At 40.8% G+C, this 19,678-nt stretch overlaps 1 protein-coding gene across 21 annotated transcripts in view; it reads left to right on the forward strand.

Moving 5' to 3' along the window:
* The window catches only part of Pcbp2 (poly(rC) binding protein 2), a 26,098-nt gene that overhangs the window by 5,672 nt on the left and 748 nt on the right, over positions 1 to 19,678 (forward strand). For 2 of the 21 annotated variants that reach the window (XM_008838645.3, XM_008838655.3), the window contains exons 6-15: positions 756 to 887; positions 4,976 to 5,104; positions 6,255 to 6,341; positions 8,131 to 8,223; positions 9,319 to 9,360; positions 10,551 to 10,623; positions 11,123 to 11,161; positions 12,058 to 12,113; positions 12,943 to 13,112; positions 15,714 to 19,389. In XM_008838645.3, coding sequence (XP_008836867.1) covers positions 756 to 887; positions 4,976 to 5,104; positions 6,255 to 6,341; positions 8,131 to 8,223; positions 9,319 to 9,360; positions 10,551 to 10,623; positions 11,123 to 11,161; positions 12,058 to 12,113; positions 12,943 to 13,112; positions 15,714 to 16,065 — 1,173 coding nt within the window. In that variant the 3' untranslated portion in view covers positions 16,066 to 19,389. Of the gene's footprint in view, positions 1 to 755; positions 888 to 4,975; positions 5,105 to 6,254; positions 6,342 to 8,130; positions 8,224 to 9,318; positions 9,361 to 10,550; positions 10,624 to 11,122; positions 11,162 to 12,057; positions 12,114 to 12,942; positions 13,113 to 15,713; positions 19,390 to 19,678 lie in introns of those variants that run through there. The other 19 variants (XM_017799578.2, XM_008838664.3, XM_008838694.3 and 16 more) reach the window with 19 other exon arrangements.

Below are 19,678 nucleotides of genomic sequence, written 5' to 3' on the forward strand. Positions count from 1 at the left end.
TTTTGCTGAGCCTCCTTTTTAAAGGCTCTCTCTGACCTCAACTGACCTGGTACTCACTGTGTAGACCAGGCTAGCCTTGATCCCACAGGGATCTGCTTCTGCCTCCAAAGTGCTAGGATTAAAGGCATATGCCACTATGCCTGGCCCAAAAGAATTCTTTTTAAAATTTTATGTTTATTGCCTGCATGTAGGTAAGTGCACCTGTGTTGTGCTGTGCCTGTGGAGGTCAAAAGAACTGCAGTACAATTAGGTGAGCCAGTTCTTCAGCCCCAAAAGACAATTCTTACTTTTATGTTAAATAATTGTTTTTTTCCATACCAAGTACTTTCTCTTGGAGTGAAGAAAGATAATTCTGTGACTACTTCTGGGGTTAATTTTTCTCCCTGTATTGCTACTGGGGATCCAGATCCAGGGAAAGCATTCTAATAAGAAAATTCCACAGTCCTCTTTATTTGGGAGGATGGGGAGCATGGTTTGAGTTTGTAGCTTATCCTGACATGTAACTTTGGATCTTACTGTTTTTCTTCATGAGTGCTGAGATTATATGGCACGTACCACCACACGAGGCTCAGAAGTTTTAAACATCACTTAGGTTTGGTCAGAATTGTTAAAACTATAGTTGTGATATGAGAGCCCTATAAAGTAAGAGTAAGTGGTTCTTTTTTGGAATTTAATGGGTTTGTGTGTGTGTGTTGTGTGCGTATGCATGCTTATATTTATCCTTTTGGTGTTCTGACCAGTTGTCTTTTTTGTAGGATATTAGCAGCTCTATGACCAATAGCACAGCTGCCAGTAGACCCCCGGTTACCTTACGACTGGTGGTTCCTGCTAGTCAGTGTGGCTCTCTCATTGGAAAAGGAGGTTGCAAGATCAAGGAAATAAGAGAGGTTGGTGACTTTTGTGCTCCTTTTAGAAATATTTCAAATGTCTGTTGTTTATTTATTTATTTATTTAGAGATAGACTCTCATGTAGCTCTGGCTGGCTTGAAACTCTGTAGACCAGGGTAGCCTATAACTGCCTGAGATCCACCTACTTCTGAGTGTTGGAATTAAAGGCACTCAGTGGGTGGAAAGTTTTAAACTGGGCTTGGTAGCTCAGATCTGTAATCTCAACTGTTTAGGAGCTAGAGTCAGGAAGGCTGTAAGTTCAAGGCCTGCCTGTGCTACAGAATAAGTTCAAGGCCAGCTGGGGTAATTTAGGAGATCCCATTTTAAAAAATTAGAAATTAAGCCTTTAATCACAGCATTCAGGAGACAGAGGCAGGCAGATCTCTTGAGTTTAAGGTCAGCCTGGTCTACGACCTGAGTTTCAGGACAGCTGGGGCTGGGCTGTAGGGAGACCCTGTCTCAAAAGAGACCAAAAATGAAAAAAGTTGGACATTAGACCAAAAAAAAAAAAAAAAAAGTTGCACATGTTAGACCCTGGCTTCAGTCTCTTACCACCCTTCTTCCTCCACGATCACGTATATATAACAATACTGGAATTAAAGTATTATAAATTGGTTGTATTTTCTAAAGGATTTATATGTTTTTATTTTATGGGTGAGTGCTTTGCCTGCATGTATGCACCACATGTATGCTTGTTGCCTGTAGAGGCCACTGTAACTGGAATTACAGATAGTTATGACCTATGACCTGTCATGTGGGTGCTGGTAACCAAACCCTGGTCTTCTGTGAGAGCTCTTAACCACTGAGCCATCTCCTGGCCACCATACCTGGCTGATTTTTTTTTTTTTTAAACACAATTCCTAGATTTAAATTTTGTGGTGCGTAAGATTGGTGCCCAGAGTCTCATGAATGCTAGGTAGGTGTTCTCTCACAGGGATATTTCTCAATGGTCCCCTTCCGTTTCCCTTTTTTTTTTTTTTTTCTTTTATTTTTTAATACGGGGTTTCCCTGTAGACCCAGCTGTCCTAAAACTCACTATGTAGACCAGGCTGGCCTTGAACTCACAGGTCTGCCTAAAGACAGTGTCTTTCGTTTTCATTCATCAACTTTTCCATGGTGTTTTTCATATCTAAAGAATTTACTTAGAGGGCTGGAGAGATGCTCAGCAGTTAAGAGCACTGACTGCTCTTGCAGAGGACCCGAGCTCGATTCCCAGCACCCACATAGTGGCTACAAACCATCCTTAACTACAGTTCCAGAGGAATCTGAAGCCCTCTTCTGACCTCTGTGGCATTGCACGACACGGGTGCACTCACATACATGCAGGCAGTGCACTCATACACATAAAAAATAAAAGTAATATTTTTTAAAAAATTTATGGGGTTGGAGAGATGGCTCAGAGGTTAAGAACACTGGTTGTTGCAGAAGACCCGGGTTCGAATCCCAGCACCCACTTGCAGCTAACAACTGTCTGTAATTCCAGTTCAAGGGGATCTGACAGCCTCTTCTGTCCTTGGGGACTGCACAACACGGGTGCACTTAAGTACATGCAGGCAATGCACGCATACACATTAAAAAAATAAAAATAGCCGGGTGTGGTGGCGCACACCTTTAATCCCAGCAGAGGCAAGGTGGATCTCTGAGTTCAAGGCTAGCCTGGTCCACGTAGTTCAGGACAGCTAGGGCTACAGGGAGACCCTGTTTCAAAAAGACCTAAGTAAGTAAGTAAGTAAGTAAGTAAGTTAAGTAAGTAAGTAAATAAATTAAGTAAGCAAATAAATAAATAAACAAACAAATATTGAAAAAAAAAGAAGTTACTTAATACTGGTAATATTAGCCAAACTTAAGTATCTAAGAGAAAGGTGAAAATATATATATTGGGAGGTAGTAATTCTCTTTTTAATGATGGTAGTTACTTTGAATTATGCTTTTTTTTGAGACAGTTTGATGTGCTCCAGGCTGGCCTCAAATTTCCTGTATATAGTAGGCTGGCCTTGAACAATCCTTCTACCTTTACCTCGGAATTGCTAGAATTAGAGACTAGTGCTACCACGCCCCTGTTGAATTATGCATCCTTAGTTACATCTGGAGGATTACAATCATGCAGTGAAACTTAAATAGTCCCTAAAGGGATGCTAGTTGGGAGTTTTAGGAGCCTATTATAAATGTTGTATGCAGTGTTTTTTTTAGGGGGGGTGTCTATTGGTTTTGGTTTTCAGTTTTTGTTTTTTTTTTAAATTTTATTTATTTTTTGGTCTTTTTGAGACAGGGTCTCCCTGTAGCCCCAGCAGACCTGGAACTCACTTTGTAGATCAGGCTGGCCTTGAACTCACAGAGATCTGCCTGCCTCTGCCTCTCGAGTGCTGGGATTAAAGGCATGTAAAACAACTAACTGAAACTGCCCCACACCAAGGCACCTGCTACTGACTCATTCCCCACCCTACCTGCAACGGTCCCATCACCCCCGCCCACAAAAGAAAAACTATAGAATTCAGCCTGCTGTGACAAGAAAATGCTGCTCCCTTTCTCCCGTGGGAGCAGTCCAACAGCTCATCCATCCCAATAAATTTCTTCTTTTCTCCCCTCAGAGTGGTCTCCAGTGGTCCTGGTCTTTTCACAAACCTAACATTTACTCCATTCTTTCAGCCAGTGCTGATTCTAATTTTTCATAAAGATTTATTGAAAGAACATTCTGTCTCTCTTTTTAAAATTTTTATTTATTTTTAAAATTTTATGGGTATTTGTGTATTGCCTGCGTGTAGGTAAGTGCACCCATGTCGTGCAATGTTCGCAGAGGTCAGAAGAGGCTGTCAGATCCCCTGGGACTGGAGTTAAGGACAGTTGTTAGCTGCCATGTGGGTTCTGGGATTTGAATCTTGGTCTTCCGCAAGAACAACCTATGTTCTTAACTGCTGAGCCATATCTCCAGCGCCTATTATTTTTGTTTTATGTGTATGTGTATTGCCTGCATGTACGTAAGTGCACCTGTATCCTGCAATATGCACAGAGGTCAGAAGAGGCTGTCAGATCTCCTGGGACTGGAATTACCGACGGTTGTTAGCTGCCATATGGGTGCTTGGATTTGAACATGGGTCTTCTGCAAGAACAACCAGTGTTCTTAACCGCTGAGCCATCTTTACAGCCCCGGTTTTTAGTTTTTTATGTGCATTAGTGTATTGCCCGCATGTGTATAAGTGCACCCGTGGCATGCAGTGCCTTGCAGAGGTCAGGAGGGATTGGATCCCCTGGAACTGGAGTTCTAACGGAAGGTTGTTAGCCACCAGGTGGGTGCTGGGAATTGATCCCTGGTTCTCTGGGAGTATAGCCAGTACTCTTAATTTGCTGAGCCATATCAGTTTTTTGAGATAGTATCTCTGTGTCCTAGGCTGGCCAGAAACATGTGAAATGATCCTCCTGTCTCAGCTTCTCAAATGCCTGAGATCTTGATTTTGTTAATGTATTACAAATACTTGGAATGGTGTCTGTTACGCAGAATCGGCTTGTTTGTGTGTGTGTGTTTGTGTGTGTGTGTGTGCTCAATAAGAGAATGAAAAGAGGTAGAGTCGGGCTTCTCTGAAATCGAAGCCATCTTGGTCTACATAGTAAGTTCCAGGTCGGCCTATGGCTACAAAGGAGACCCTGTCTCAAAAAGACCAAAAATAAATAAAACGGGGAGAATGAAAAGAGGATGGTATTCATGAGGAGTTTGTTTGGCCCCCAAAACTATCATCTGAGAAAAAAATTGTAAGGGCCTTTTTCTTGAGAGCAGGTTAAATTTAGTCTGCTATGTGAATTTCTTCTTGTCCTTTTTGATTTATTATTATTATTTTTTTTTTGATACAGGGTATCCCTGTAGCCCCAGGTGGCCTGGAACGTGCTGTGTAGACCAGGCTGGCCTCCAACTTGCTGAGATCTGCATGTCCCTGCCTCCTGAGTGCTGGGATTAAAGCCATTCTCCACCATGGAAAATGAGAAAGGGGGAAATAAGTTAGCTATCTAATGAGTTTTGGAGTTACTGTTCACTAAAGTTACTGCTGTGAAGAATTGAAGAAAATGAGTTCTCTGACTTTTAATTTTTCCCCTAAAGAGTACAGGGGCTCAGGTCCAAGTGGCAGGGGATATGCTCCCCAACTCAACTGAGCGGGCTATCACTATTGCTGGCATTCCGCAATCGATCATTGAGTGTGTCAAACAGATCTGCGTGGTCATGTTGGAGGTAAGCCCTCAGGCTTATGCTGGTGGTGGTGGAGGGTGATTCTGGGGACAGAGGAACTGATCTATATTTAGTTAGACTAGAATTAGGTGAAGCTGTTAAGAGGCTGCCAGTGGGGGTGGGGAAAGCTTCCTTCAGTTCATATTTTCCTTCTTCCAACTTTGACTTTCTCATAGTCTGAGCAAAACTAGAATCTGTTAAGCAGTAGTAGTCCCTTGGTTGAGAGGATTGTAGCAGAGTGGGTGGAGAAGATAGACTATAAGGACTTTGGGTTCTTAAATGGTATTAGGCTTGGGTTGCCATATTTTCGTTAGGTTGACCTTGATATGGTTTTGCACTTCTCATTTTGAAGTAAGGTATATTCAAAATGATAGTTCCATGTCACAGAAAAAAATATCAATAGTAGTGTTTTGTAATGAATTATAAAGTCCTACATGCTGTTGGGAAAAAGGCAAAATTAAGGGAAATTAAAGCTTTTTGGAGTTATGAAATTGGTCCCCTAAGAATCAGGAAAGAAGCTGGGCATGGTGGCACATGTCTTTAATTGCAGCAATTGGGAGTCAGAGGCAGGCAGATCATTGTGAATTCAAGACCAGTCTGGTCTGCATAGCAAGTTCTGTCCAGTTGGGGCTACAGGGAGACCCTGTCTCAAAAAGAAAGATGAAAAAATAAACAATGAGAGAAAAAGTGCAATTTCGAAGTAAGAATTTAGGAAAGGTCTTGATTGGGTCTTGAAACAAGACAGTATCTTTGGTACAATATCCATAACATTTGGGAACATTATTTCCAACTTTGGCTTTATTTCCATTTACATCAAAATGTGAAGGGTTAAAAATTGCCAATTAAAGTTTACATATACATAGAGGGATTTGTGTGTTAATTAAATTTATTTTACAAAGTGTGAAAATCATACCTAAAATTATTGTAGGACGTCTGCTTTGGTGAGAATTGATGTGATCCATGTAGTCTGTGGGCTTTCTTATTGCTTTAAAAGCAAATGACTGGAGATATGTGAGATTAGATATAACCTTGTGTAACTTGATAGGTGAAGGGATGGAAATAATAATTTTTGATTTAAATGACCTGTGTGTGCTATAGCCACACAGCTGAAGCAGCTTTGAAACCTTATCTCTTTTTGTTTTTTTCCCCTCTGACTCTCTCCCAGTCCCCCCCGAAGGGCGTGACCATCCCGTACCGGCCCAAGCCCTCGAGTTCTCCAGTCATCTTTGCAGGTGGTCAGGTAAGAATATTCTTATTGGTGGGTTAGAATGAACAAAGATTACATTTGCAATATCAACTTTGCTAGCAGCATATCAAGCTACTTTGCATGCTTGCTAAAACCTGTACTCTGACCATAGTTTGACCTGCTTTTAGTTTTTTTAGTTTTTTTTGTTTGTTTTGTACTGAAAAAGTCTTGAATAATAAGGCTTTATTTAATTTTTAGTAGGCAATGGAAGTTTTGTAGGCACTCAGAAGAATAATTTATTTGGTAATTTAAGGCGGGTTGGGTTAGAAGAGTTAAATTGTTTCAGTGCTACTAATTCTCTACCTATCCCCACCCCATTCATGCTTTTGTATGTATGGAGTGGTAGAGGTCTGAGTAAAGATAGCAAAGACTTGGACCTCTGCAGATTCTGGATGCTGGTCTCCAAAGGGAGGACAGTGTTCCTGAACTTGGAGTGACCTACAAACTTTCCCTTCCCACCACCTCACCTCCCCTACTCCTACCCCACCACTCCCAAACTCCAGTGTGTTGTCCCCCAGGCTCTTAACCTGAAACACTGGTTTGAACCCTCATGGCATAACTGAAATCAGCTGGGGTAAGAGTTGAGCAGACCAGAATAGGTTGGGGAGAGCATATTGGCTTTGGTGTTAGAATTAAGAACACTAAAGCACTCTCTTGGTGCTTCTACTCCTTCCTCACTAGCCTAAACACATTTATTTTTGACATGGTTTATTCTGGAGTTAGTTGTATGAGAAGAGCATTGATAAGTACCATGGTAGTAGTGTTTTGGTGGTTAGTATTTGAGTAGTAATAGGTAAACCATTTTTTTATTTAACTGAAATTCAATTGAAATAGTCACCTTAATTTTGGTAGCTATAGATGTATTCCTTTAAAGTGCCTTTCCCACTTGGGAGTGGCCTAAGAAACCATCTATATTTAACTAGTTGTATCTATTTATATTTGGTCTGAAAGCCATTGGGGGTGATCATCAACTTGGGAATGGGAGTTCATCTCATTTACATTTTACTGAATTTTCATAATTGAACAAATTCAGGTCTTGCTGGGGCTTTGGTGTTTCAGTGTTATCTTGAGACTGTTAGAACTTAGTTTTAGTATTGCAGTCTATGAACTGGCTTGTCAAAGGACTTTGAATAGTCTGAATAGTTGGGCAGGATAAGCACAGACTCAGCAGTTGAGGGGAACAGGTTAGCCCTAGGAGTTCTATCACTTTTCCCATGGAACTCCAGGTTCCTGCTCTTGTGGATTCTCCCAGGAAGTCCCATGCTGTGTCACCAGTCCTCTCTACTTACAGATTCCTTGACTTTCCCTGCCCCTCTTCCCCTTCATACCTCTTTGCTTCCTTTCCCTCCCTCCTTTTTTATTCAGTTAACAACCCTCTAAAAGCTTGCAGCCACGGGCCTTTTTAAACGGACCAATTCATACAATGTCCACAGATGGAACTGTGTCTTTTGTTCATTTGTGGCAAAGTGGGCTCTGTAGGCGTTCAACCTAATCCTACAGTGACCAGAAGCTGGCATCATCAGCTCTGTTGCCTTACCCATCTTAATGAAAATAACCCAAATTGTGCAGTGTCAAATCTGCCACCAGGTAACTTTTTTTTTTTTTTTTTTACTTTTTTATTTTTTATTTTTTAAATTCACTGATTACAGCTCGTTTTAAATCTGTGTTGTGAGCTCCTTTTAAAGGAAAAAAAAATAAACAACTTTTTTTGTGTGAATTTCATGCTGGTGACAAGGTGCCGGATTGACAGCCCTGGAGACTGAAATCCTCTATTTATCCACAGGACAGGTACAGCACAGGCAGCGACAGTGCGAGCTTTCCCCACACCACCCCGTCCATGTGCCTCAACCCTGACCTGGAGGGACCACCTCTAGAGGTGAGAGGGGATGTTCAGTCTCCAAGGCTCACTCAATCCTTCCGCCTCAGCCGAGACTGCCAACACAAGGGGGGCCAGTGGCGCTGGTGATTTTTGTGCTGTGGACACCACCTGTCCACGGGGACCTGGACTGACCCCCCCACCTCATTTCACACAGGCCGCGTAGCCCACCAGATGGTAACATCAACTTTTTAAAAAAAATTTTTTTTGTTCAACCCCTCTTTTCCCTCTCCCACTCCTCCCGTCCCATATTCACCCTCCCACCCCTACCTGGGTGTACTTTTGGGAGTACTGGCCACTGTGATGTGAGAAATTTCACATCTTATTAAATAACCAGCAATTCTTTCCTTCCCTTCCCTCTTTTTTTCTTTTTCCTTTCTTCCTTGTCCTCCCTCCCCCATTGCCCTGAAGACCCAGTTTCCTTTTTGGGAGGTTATGGTGTGGGGGGAGGAGGGCATAGTGGGAGCTGCAAGTGCTTTATTTTATGTAGGGGAGGTGGGAGAAAGCAGGATTTAGTACAGTGAGTCTGTTGCCCCACCCTCCTAAAATATGGTCCTCCCTAGTGTTAGAGACACAACTAGCTTCCAGTGTACTTTAGGTATTTAGCCAGCTGTAGAGTAGAATAAGTTAGGGAAAGGGAAATGTTTGGATACATGCCATGCAGGTTTGTGCAGTGACAAATCACTCAGAGCACCATGACTAGTAGAAGGGTTTGGGAGTTAGGGAAAAGACCATTTTCCCTTCTAGGCTGTGTTATATATGGGGAGGGGGGCACTTGGTCAATCCAGGCATTGTTTAACTTTCCACAGCTTCATTAGTTAGACACGTATATTTTACTTTGATGAAAGGGAACTTGTGTACCCTTCTTAAAGGAACGCTGGATTAAAATCATTGTATTTAGGGTTCAAAGAAGGCCAACTCAGGTCTGACCATTTGTGAGAGTCCACTTACTGCCTCGATCCCTGGCTCTCCATTCTTGAGTTGGACTCTGGCTTCCTGGCTAGTTGAAATCTGTCCCCTGTCCTCCCCTCCCCCTCCCATTGGGTGGCTGTCCGTGATTGGTTTTTAATAGGAACTGTTTTCCTCCTTTTGTAGGCCTATACCATTCAAGGACAGTATGCCATTCCACAGCCAGATGTAAGTTTTGTTTTCACTTCTTGTTTTGAAAAGCTCCCTCTCCATCAAAAATTGTCTTGACTTCTTTCTCCTAAGTAGACAGAAGTGAGTTGGGTCTTAAACATTTGGGTGTTGTTTCCCTTAAAAAGTGAACCACATAATATCATCTTGTTTGCTTTTAAACATAACGTCTAGAAATTATAATCTACCAGATTATTAGTTTCTTTCCCCGTGTTTCAGAGGACTCTGTCTGAAACAGAAGTATTCCATGGTACACTATTAATATCTTGGCACAGGTCAAATTGACAATGAAGTATGCTTCCTTTAATGGAGTATATCTGGGTAAGAGGGAGGTTGGGTTTGTCTTTGGGTACTCTTTAATCTGAGGTGACAAAAAGCATTGAGGTTTATTTACACAAGAAGGGATAGAAAGCTGAAATTGAAATTCCACTCCAGCATTCCTTTCCACTAAAATCCTCCTATTTAAAGATACTGGTATTTAGACTAAAGGACTTTTTTTTTTTTCCTTTTTCCCTCACATGTGTCTTTGATCTTACTGACCTTTTCAGATCCCGAGCATTAGATTTGGAAAGTTGAGTTTGGTTCTTGATTAGTGGTAGGCCCCAGGGAGAAGTAGGAAGTAGGCCTGAAAAGGAATTATTTTACCACCAGCCAGGACAGTAACATATCTGTTATGAATAAGATAGTTATAAAAAGTTGCTGTTGGGGACTAAGCCCAGTTTGGTTTCTTGTTAACTTCTCTCCTCCTTGCAGTTTCCCTGCCCTCCTCATCTCCTTCCCTTTCCCCAGTATTGGTGGAACCATGCATGGTGTGTTTTCCCTAGCACCACTGCAGTTTGTTTACCTAGCCTGTCTGTGCTTGTCCCTGGGGCAACTGTTGCAATGGCTGCAAACACCTTCATTAAAAAGCCCACAGGGGACGGTTGTTGGGCAGGTGCTGTTGCTTTCCTTTTCACATACTCACAGTGCATTCATTCTTGTATTTTGACATCCTTTCTATTTCTCATCCTTACCCATCATACTCTGCTGTCCTCTGGATTGTACTGTAAGCCCCATCCTTACCCTTTTATGGTTGGAATAGTAAAGTCAACTTTAGAAATCAGGAGCTATGTGTGCATTTTCATCTGAATGTCATTGAGCCCTGGCTGTGTCACTCTTCTAATACTGGTTTCTCCTGTTCCTTCTTACAGTTGACCAAGCTGCACCAGTTGGCAATGCAACAGTCTCATTTTCCCATGACGCATGGCAACACCGGATTCAGTGGTATGGATACCTCAGTGTTTATTTCTGTAAGGTGTAGTGCAAGACAGAGGCCAGTCCCAAGGTCTCAGCTTGACAACTGTTTAAAACGAACTTCATTATCCAGCATCCTGCTGGTTTAAGCTTGGCCTACTGTGGCTAAACCCAAGGAGGTAATGTGTTAACGTGATTTTCATTTGGGGTGAGTTATTGTTAAAAAAAAAAAAGGCCCTGGAAGGTTTGGGGTGAGTTTTGGGGATGCTTGTCAGGCAAAGGGTAGGCTGATATTTCTTTAACCCACCCTGATAGTTGCCCCCCTTGATCTGATCAGCACCCCCTTTATCTCCACCAGGTATTCACAAAACTTGGGTAGAGACAATCCATTTGTGCCAAATTGTATAGTATATTTTTGTTTTTTGTTTTTGTTTTTGGGCTTTTTTTTTTTTTTTTCTGTATAAGGAATAACTTGTCCGATAGGGTTAGGATGAGACCACCAAACTCATTTTCACTTGTATCTTAACAGGCATTGAATCCAGCTCTCCAGAGGTGAAAGGCTATTGGGGTAATGATTAAAAAAAAAAAAATCTGTAGTATTCTACTGTTATATTAATAAACTGGTGGGAGTCTTGTTTCACTGCCCATGAACCATACCAGCAACATGCACATGGCAGAGAGGAGCTGAGAGAGCAAAGGGGTGGGCCTGGTGCCCCCGAGGGTCCCTTGATGGATCTGGCCAAACACCTTCTAAAAATGCAGTTGAGAGCAGGACTAGAACTGTTGAGGGTTAACCAGCTGGCTTGGTCCAATCCTGGTGTTATCATGGATGGGTAGGGGTGTTTGTGATGGAATTTTCTTTTTTTCTTTTCCTTTTTTTCTTTGAAAAACTAAAAAGCCAGAATAATTAGAGAAAAAGACAGAAATTTGAAAAAATAAACTCGCCTTAACCTGATTTGCCATTTCATCTGGTCTAGGTTAGGGGGATAGAAGTGAAGGGTGTTAATCTGATAGAGATATAATAAAAGCAGCTCTACATGTGTGCCAAAAGTCTTTTGATACCCAGGAAGAGGCACGAAATTGGCACTAGTGAGCAGTGGGTGAGAGAAAATTTGGGACACAGCAGTGATCTTATTCAGAAAAGGGGTATTTGATGCTTAGATTTTGGTCCTGTTTGAGGATGCCACACTCCTTTGCTCCTTATTTATCTCCATACCCCTAATAGGCTGGGCTTTGCAGGAAATGGCATGAAGTCAGCTCTTCTGATTGTACAGAAGAACCTTTCCGGCATTATTTCTATACTCCTTTCCCCTCTTTCCTCATTGGAGGCTTCAAAGTTAGTGATGAATCCCAACAGCCAATGCTTGGTTTCCAGTTTAATTTCTTTCTGTTAGTTTAATATGCAAATCATTGTGAGTTTTGAATGCTGTGCATTGAACTTTCTTGCTCTTTTCTGTTTTTTAGCAGGTTTGGATGCATCTGCTCAGACTACTTCTCATGAACTCACCATTCCAAACGATGTAAGTGTAAAGTATGTAAAATGCTGAGAAAAACCTTGTTAGGGGAAATTGGCACAGTTAATTATATTGATAACAATTTTGCTGGAGTTTTCTTTACTTTGCTTATTCAGGTAGAAATTTTTTGTTTTGTTTGAGATGGAGTCTCCCTGTAGACCAGACTGGCCTCAATCTCACAGTCACCTCCCTCTGCCTCCTGAGTGCTGGGGTCAAAGGTGTGTGCCACCATTCCTGGCTTTTCTTCCCTAAAACATCTGAAATTTTGTGGACTGGGTGGGGTGATCATTGAATTAATGTGAGATCTGCTGTGTCCAACATGAAAGTCATTGGTTAGTTACATGTGGCTGTTAGGATGATAATAAAATAAAAGTAAATTCAGTTTCTTAATAGCTACACTTTAGATGTTAAATAATCATATGCTGAATAGTGAAAATGTAGTATCGTCCCAAGGCAAATGCTTTTGAAATTCTTGCATAAGATGATAGCAGGATGAATTTAAGCATCTTGACTGCCCAACATTTAAGGCACTTTTATTTATTTGTAGCCATCTTATTACTTTGATTCTGAATTGTCTTTGGTGTCAATACTGTAGAGATAGACTAAAAAGCTAAGGGAAGGTCTTAGGAGTTGGAGTTTGCTATGCCTTATATATAATCAGTCACAAGCATAGTTCAGGAACTAAAGTAGGACCTATTGTTTTGATAGGAATCTAACAGGTAATGGTGGTTTACAGGCACAAATTACAGATTGTAGAGATCAGTTGGTATGTGGTGTTCTTTTGTAGCTATTCAACCCTTAATTTGTTTTTTGTTTGTTTACTTTGTTCCTAAAGTTGATTGGCTGCATAATCGGGCGTCAAGGCGCCAAAATCAATGAGATCCGTCAGATGTCTGGGGCGCAGATCAAAATTGCGAACCCAGTGGAAGGATCTACTGATAGGCAGGTTACCATCACTGGATCTGCTGCCAGCATCAGCCTGGCTCAGTATCTAATCAATGTCAGGTAAGTTCAGACCTACCTTCTCCTTGATTAAGGCCAACATAGTGGGGGAGGATACTGTATTAAACATGGGTTTCTTTGGGATGGGTAGAGATGGCTGAAACATTGCCATTTTAAGTTGAGCTCTGCTTTCCTTAGATCTCTAATGTAGCAGAGAATAATAACCAGATTAGACTAAGTATGCATGGGGTCATATAGATTGCTTGCTTTTGACTTTTGATTGTTTAGGGGCGTGGAGAGGGTGGTATTGCAGGTCAGTGCTTTGGTTATAATGATTATACATAGGTATGCACTTTGCTTAATTCACATGTCACATAGACTAGTATTTCTTTCATGGATCTGGAGTCCAGAGCACCTTGAATTTTTAAAGGATAATGAAATAGTAAGACATCCCAAATAGCTTCTTAAAGATAGCCATTTACTCTGCAGACATTTCTGAAATGGAAAGTGTCTTCCATTGTTCATGGAAAAAACAAAGCACAGGCTTAGGAATGTTCCACATATATTTTTGTGTTTCATTCATGACCCCATTCTTATCCTTAGATGACTTCCTAAGCTTTTATTTCCTTTATACTTAAGTAATGGTACTACACTTTTATAGGACACCTGTGTACAAGTCAAGTGAGCATCCTGTGGGCTATGTTTCTTTTGCAGCTCTATGCTTCAGCCACATTCTTAATTGCTTACTGATATTTAGAATCACTGTTAGCAGCCCATTTCCCAAGAGGCTCAGCATTACCTTTTCTATGGGAAGAGTGTTGTCTTTCTCTTTTAACTTGTATTTATAACTCTTCAACATAAACAGTTCTTGATTCTAGTATAAGAGAAAGGAATTCATAAATATGCAATCTGTATGCTTATATCTATGCCAAGATCTTTTATCCCTAGTTGAAAACATTCTCAGTTTTGTCAATTCCTCAGTGGTGATTCTAGCTTTTGTCTTAGTTTTCATCCTTTGAGTTAGTCTTCATATAGAAAGAACTAAATCTAGATGTACTTTAACTACCAAGCACATCACGTCTTTAATATTGGGTAAATAATACTAATTTTTTACACAGACGCTCTTAGCAAAGATTTTTTTTCTTACTGGTAGTTTTATGTGGCAGAAATTCATGTTTTTGGAATCTAAAAATTGTTATTGTCTGCTTTGGGTGAGCTTTCCCTGAATATTATCAGATAGTTCAAATTATAACTTTAATTTCGACCTGTTTGACTGGCCCTTTTGGTAGATCAGTGGGTTCATTGTAAGGAAGCTGAGAGTCACTATTTGAAATCACTCTTTGCTGGATTGCTTTTATTGAATATTTGAATGTTGTACCATCTTAAGTGAGACTGTACAGCTGGATTTGGATCAGAACTTTAAAAACTTTACATCAACAGATGTAGGAAGATGTGACAGCTGGTCTTCATCTTTTTATTTTGGCCCAGTTTGAACACAGAAATCAAGCTGGCTTTATTAATACTAGGCAAGACACTTATTTTCATTAATGGCATCTAAACATTTCTGCTGTGCCTCATTGAGGTTTCATGGTAGCATTCAGGGTCTTTGCTAGAGTTGATTGCTGTGTCCATTCCTTTATGGATTGACCTAGTCATGAACAAGGTAAACAAAATGGAGCCTCCTTGCCCTTGAACAAGAAATGGCTTTGTGGGAAAGATTGATCTTAGCACAAATATCTGAAGTTCTGGTTTAAGCATGCATAAGGATTTCTGAGCTGAGGATTATTGTGAGCCTACTTTAGTAATAGAAGCAGCATTAGTTTTGCTTTCTTAAATGTTAGTACTTGAAGCTCTTAAACTTGTGTAAAGTCTGTGATGTGTGACCAGTCAAAAGAAAGAGCTTTTATACTCTTCACCAACCTCCCACCAGAGAAATTCCACTACATCTTATCTATACTTCTGTTAGCATTGTTCTTTGAAAATGCTACACACTTTGAAAGTTAGCAGTCAGCAGCCTACTTTGGATTCCTTGCCTCCTTCCATTTTGATGTTTTGATACTTTGATTCATTTGCTCTGGAGGCTATGTCTACTTACATAAAAAAATTTCTTTGAGGCAGCCATGTTGATCCATACCTGAAATTCTAGAGCTGAGGAGGCTGAGGCAAGAGGATCTAGTTCTAAGCCAGCCAGAGTTATAAAGGAAGACCCTGTCTCCCAAATTTTAAAAATGTAATGTGCAACATTTCACAAATAATTGTTGATTGACTCTCCATTTGAACAGGAAATTGACAAGGTTAGATGAAATTTTGTTTTTAAAACCAGGCCTTAGGATCCTCTTCAGCTGTGCCAACCTCTTTTCTGATTTCTGGGTTGGGTCAATGTGTCAGATACTTGGAAATTGTGTTTTATATTTTGGTTTCTCTATCAGCCATTTCTTTACCAAAATAGTTTTCAAGAACATTGTGGGGAAAGAGGTGGCAGAATATAAATATATAGAGGGTGGGACACAGGCTGAGTTTGTCATAAAGTTGACATTAAATCTTCTGATTGGCAGCCAAAGGCACTTACTGATATAACTGAAGCGGTTTTGTCCTGTACTTTTCCCTATTGTGGTCTTCCCTTCCACCCACCCTTTTTTTTGTTCCTTTTTTCCTCTGTTACAGTTTAGAAAACGCTAAACCCTCCTCCCAGGCAGCCTCCGTCACGATCCCTGATCACCTCAGCATCAACCTCTCTCAACCCTCCACCCCTTCTTCTTCTTCTTCCTCCTCCACCACCACCCCCTCGCTCGCCACAGCGGGGACTTCCGACGCACCCTCCAGCCTCCCCAACCCTCTTCCGACCGCCCCTTGTGTCTCCAGTCTGCTTGGCATGAAACCCATCCCTCTCCTGGCTCTAAATGTTGTGTCTGCTGCTAAGGGTACCGGGGCTTCAGCTACCACCACCACCACCTCTACTGTGCCATGTGTAACTAACAAACTGAAAGGCGAGAAACAGAGATTCTCCCCCTACTGAGTGCTTATCTTGAGGCACCTCCTCAAATGTTGGTTCATTTTGTTTTTCTTTGTTAACATTGGTGAGAACCAAATTATTGTGGGCTTGTGACCATTTTTCTTTTTACTATTTTGGGGGAATAACTGGGTGGGGGCTGGGGATAATGGTAACCCTTGTTTAGGTTAGGTCTTTACAGCTCAGTGCCTGTTTCAGAGTCTGACTTGTTGATTGAAATCTTTATCTAGAGCCACAGTTCTTTCATTCTGTTACATTTTTTTGTAGCTTTATTCTGCCTTGCAATATAACAATGTGTTAGGCTCTGTGTTAATGAATAAAAGCTTCTCCTTAACTCTTTCTTTTTATTTTTATTTTTTTTATAAATAATTTACTGGTTAAGCTGTTAGAAGGCCTTCTTGGCCAGATCTGTGTTTCTAGCTATAATAAAAGTTGCCACAGTATGAACCTTAGTTCACTGTGTGATGTGACTGGTAAAGGGGTGGGGAATTTATGATCTGTGGCTAGTCAACTTGGAAGTCAATACAGCTAACTTGGGTCTTTTTGTATCCCACATCAATATTGGAAGCTTATTCCCAAATGGAAGGGCCTTTGGCAGTTTAAATACTGATGGTCCTTCAGAATTGGCAAGAAACTTCATAGCAAAGAATAGTTTGTTCAAATTCATTACTTTGCCGTCAACAGCAGGTAACAGGAGCCCTTGTGTGTGCTGTTAAAACTTTAGTGAGTGGTTATGTCAAAGACATACATACAAAACTTATTTCTTTATCCAGAATGTTTGGTAAGGTTGGGTAAGTCCAGGTTAGGCAGACTCCTCTGATGGAACACTAATTATCCTTTATTCTGTGATGTTAGGAAGGTCTTAAGGACCTATCTGTGACATTCAGAACTTAAGTGTGTTGTAGTCATCCTAAACCAACTGATTGGTCAGGGAAGTTATTTACCCTTCCTATTTCCTACCCACCCTTCTCTCTCCTACCAATAAGGCCATCAGAGAGTGGAGGATTATACTTAGATTTGAATGAAGTTTAAAGATCAATCTGTAACAGAAATAAGAAGCCCCAAGATAATTTAAACTTGATCATACAAGTGACTAGCCAGGACTTATCCGTGCTTTACACAGTGTACTTAACTCCTGATGTTTATTCACTCTTTCATTATGGTGCTGGCTTGATCCCAGGGTCTTGCACAGTGCACTGTACCACTGAGGTACACTTTAGCCACTTGTTCATTTTCTTATCAAGATGAGCCATAGGTATTTTTCCATAAAAGAATAGCAGTCATGTGGGGGGGGGCAGGGCACTGTTTAGGCAGTGGTAGAGCATTTGCCTAGTATTCACAAGACCCGGGGTTTGTTCTCCAGCACTGGGGGCGGGGCGAGATATTTTAAGTGTAATGGTGAAAGCCACTTGATTCTCTTACATTCAACCAAGATACACATTGCTAGGTTCTTCCCAGGGCGGTAGAGAAAATAATTCTAGGTAGGTTTTTATTTTGATGACATTTTCCCAGCATTTTCCAGTGACATTATTAAACAACAGAAAGACATATAACTGCTCATAAGTATGCAATATATTTGTCCCTGGTGTTACTGTGGTTCCTCTGTTCAAGATTTTTCTGTTCACATACTCCAAGCCTGCACTGAGGATTTTAGAAGGACAAACTATTCTTGTGGAAATTAGTGGCCCTCCTGTGTGTGGTCCAGCTTTGTGTAGTTAAAACTTAACATGCCAATACCATCTCCACAGGGGATTGGTCTTTTGGTTTATTAAGTATATTGGAGGGCTCTTAGCCTAATGAGTATGCCCCAAAAAATTGTTAGGAATCCATATGTTCACGGGTAGTACTGACTACCATAACTATCTTCAAAAGTACTTGGTACTAATTTTTTTTTTTGAAGCTTGGCACTCTCCAGTGTTCGATCTCGAGAGTCCCTAATGTATTTCTGGTTGAGTTGTCCTTTCTCTCTGCTTACCCCTGAAATCCCTGCTTAGGTTTGATAGTGAGTTCTAGGCAGTTCTTGAGCTGTTTATATGGACATAGAACATTGTTTTTTCTTTTTCTTTTTTTTAATATCTAAGTGGTAGTCAAGGAATTTGTTGGAACCATTTTATTCAAAGCTTATTGTTTACCTTGCCCGAGATCATTGTATTTTGAGATTGGCAAGAATTTACTCCTTTAATGTGTATGTGTATGTGTGCAAGCATACACATGCAGGTATGCACATGTGGAGGTCATTGAACAACTCAAGTATGGTTCTTGCCTTCCACCTTAATTGAGACAGTCTTTTTGTTCACTGTTAGCTAGCTTTCCAGCTTTTAGGGATTCTCCTTTCTCTGCCTCCCATCTGGCTGTAGGTTTGCTGGAATAGAGATGAACTACTGCATCTGTTTTTACATGAGTTTTGGGAATTTAGGTTTTCATGCTTGCATAGCAAGTACTTACATCTTCCCAGCTCATGATCTGCCTGTGTGTGTGAAGGCCAGAGATTGATGTTGGCTGTCTTCCTCAATCAGTCTTCACCTTGTTTGTTTATTGAGACAGGGTCTACTATATAGCCCTGGTTGAACTGGAACTCTCTGTTCCTCTGCCTCTCAATTCTGGGATTAAAGGTATACACCACTGTACACAGTCTATTTATTGAGACCGGGTCTTTCACGGGTGTTCAGATTTGGCTAAACTGGCTGGCTAGTAAGCCTTAGGTATGTACCTCATGTCGCTACCTTCCCAACCACGGGATTACAGGTGTTCTCGCCCCATCATGGATGCTAGTGATGGATGCTAAATTAAGGTCCACATTATTTGAGCTACATGTACTTTACCATCTGATTGATCTCTTCAGCCTTTATATTTTTGCGGAGAATGAAATACTCCCTTTCATGCTGAATGTCACCCATGAGAGTACTAGCTACACCTACCTGACTGCTTAGCTTTGGAGATCTCACATGTTTAGTGTTCAGGCACATCAGGACAGTAAAACAAGTAATTTCTGACTTTAAAGGACATACAATTTCTAACCGAAGGATTCTTTGATTTCCTGGACCTTATTTTGTTATTTTTAAAATTCCTTATTGTATTGTTTTGGGATACAGGTAGTGAGCTCATGGCCATGATATTGACCAGACACCACAGATAGTTAATATCATCAGATAGCTTGATGTCTTTCTGCTGCCTACCTAGTGTCAGTGCCTGAATACTGTTACCTCAAAGTCATTTAATTCCCAGGTATATTTGGAAGGAAGACTTGGCTCAGTAAGGCCACAAATTTTTGATTTTCAAGAGTAAGCTAAGGAGTAGTTTCATTTTTCTGTTAATGTTTGTCCTGAAATGTTAAGCTTCAAAAAAGGACTTTACTGTAGTTATTATACTTAACTCTTCCTTATAATGTCCCTCTAGCATTTATAATTATATAACCTCCTCCCATGATGGAGCAACCCAAGACTGTTCTAGTATAAAACTTGTGATAGCATTAATTTAATGAGGCTAATGTTCTTTCCTATACTGTTGAAGTTGTATTTGGAGGGAGGAAAGAGGGGTATCCCTCCATGAAGAGGCTTTAGCAGTGGCATGTCTTCAGAAACTCTTTAAGGTTCCAAAAGAACAGCTTGAGAGACACTAT

This window comes from Nannospalax galili, unplaced genomic scaffold (assembly GCF_000622305.1).
Source record: "Nannospalax galili isolate Female #2095 unplaced genomic scaffold, S.galili_v1.0 scaffold251, whole genome shotgun sequence".
In the NCBI taxonomy this organism is placed as follows: domain Eukaryota; kingdom Metazoa; phylum Chordata; class Mammalia; order Rodentia; family Spalacidae; genus Nannospalax; species Nannospalax galili.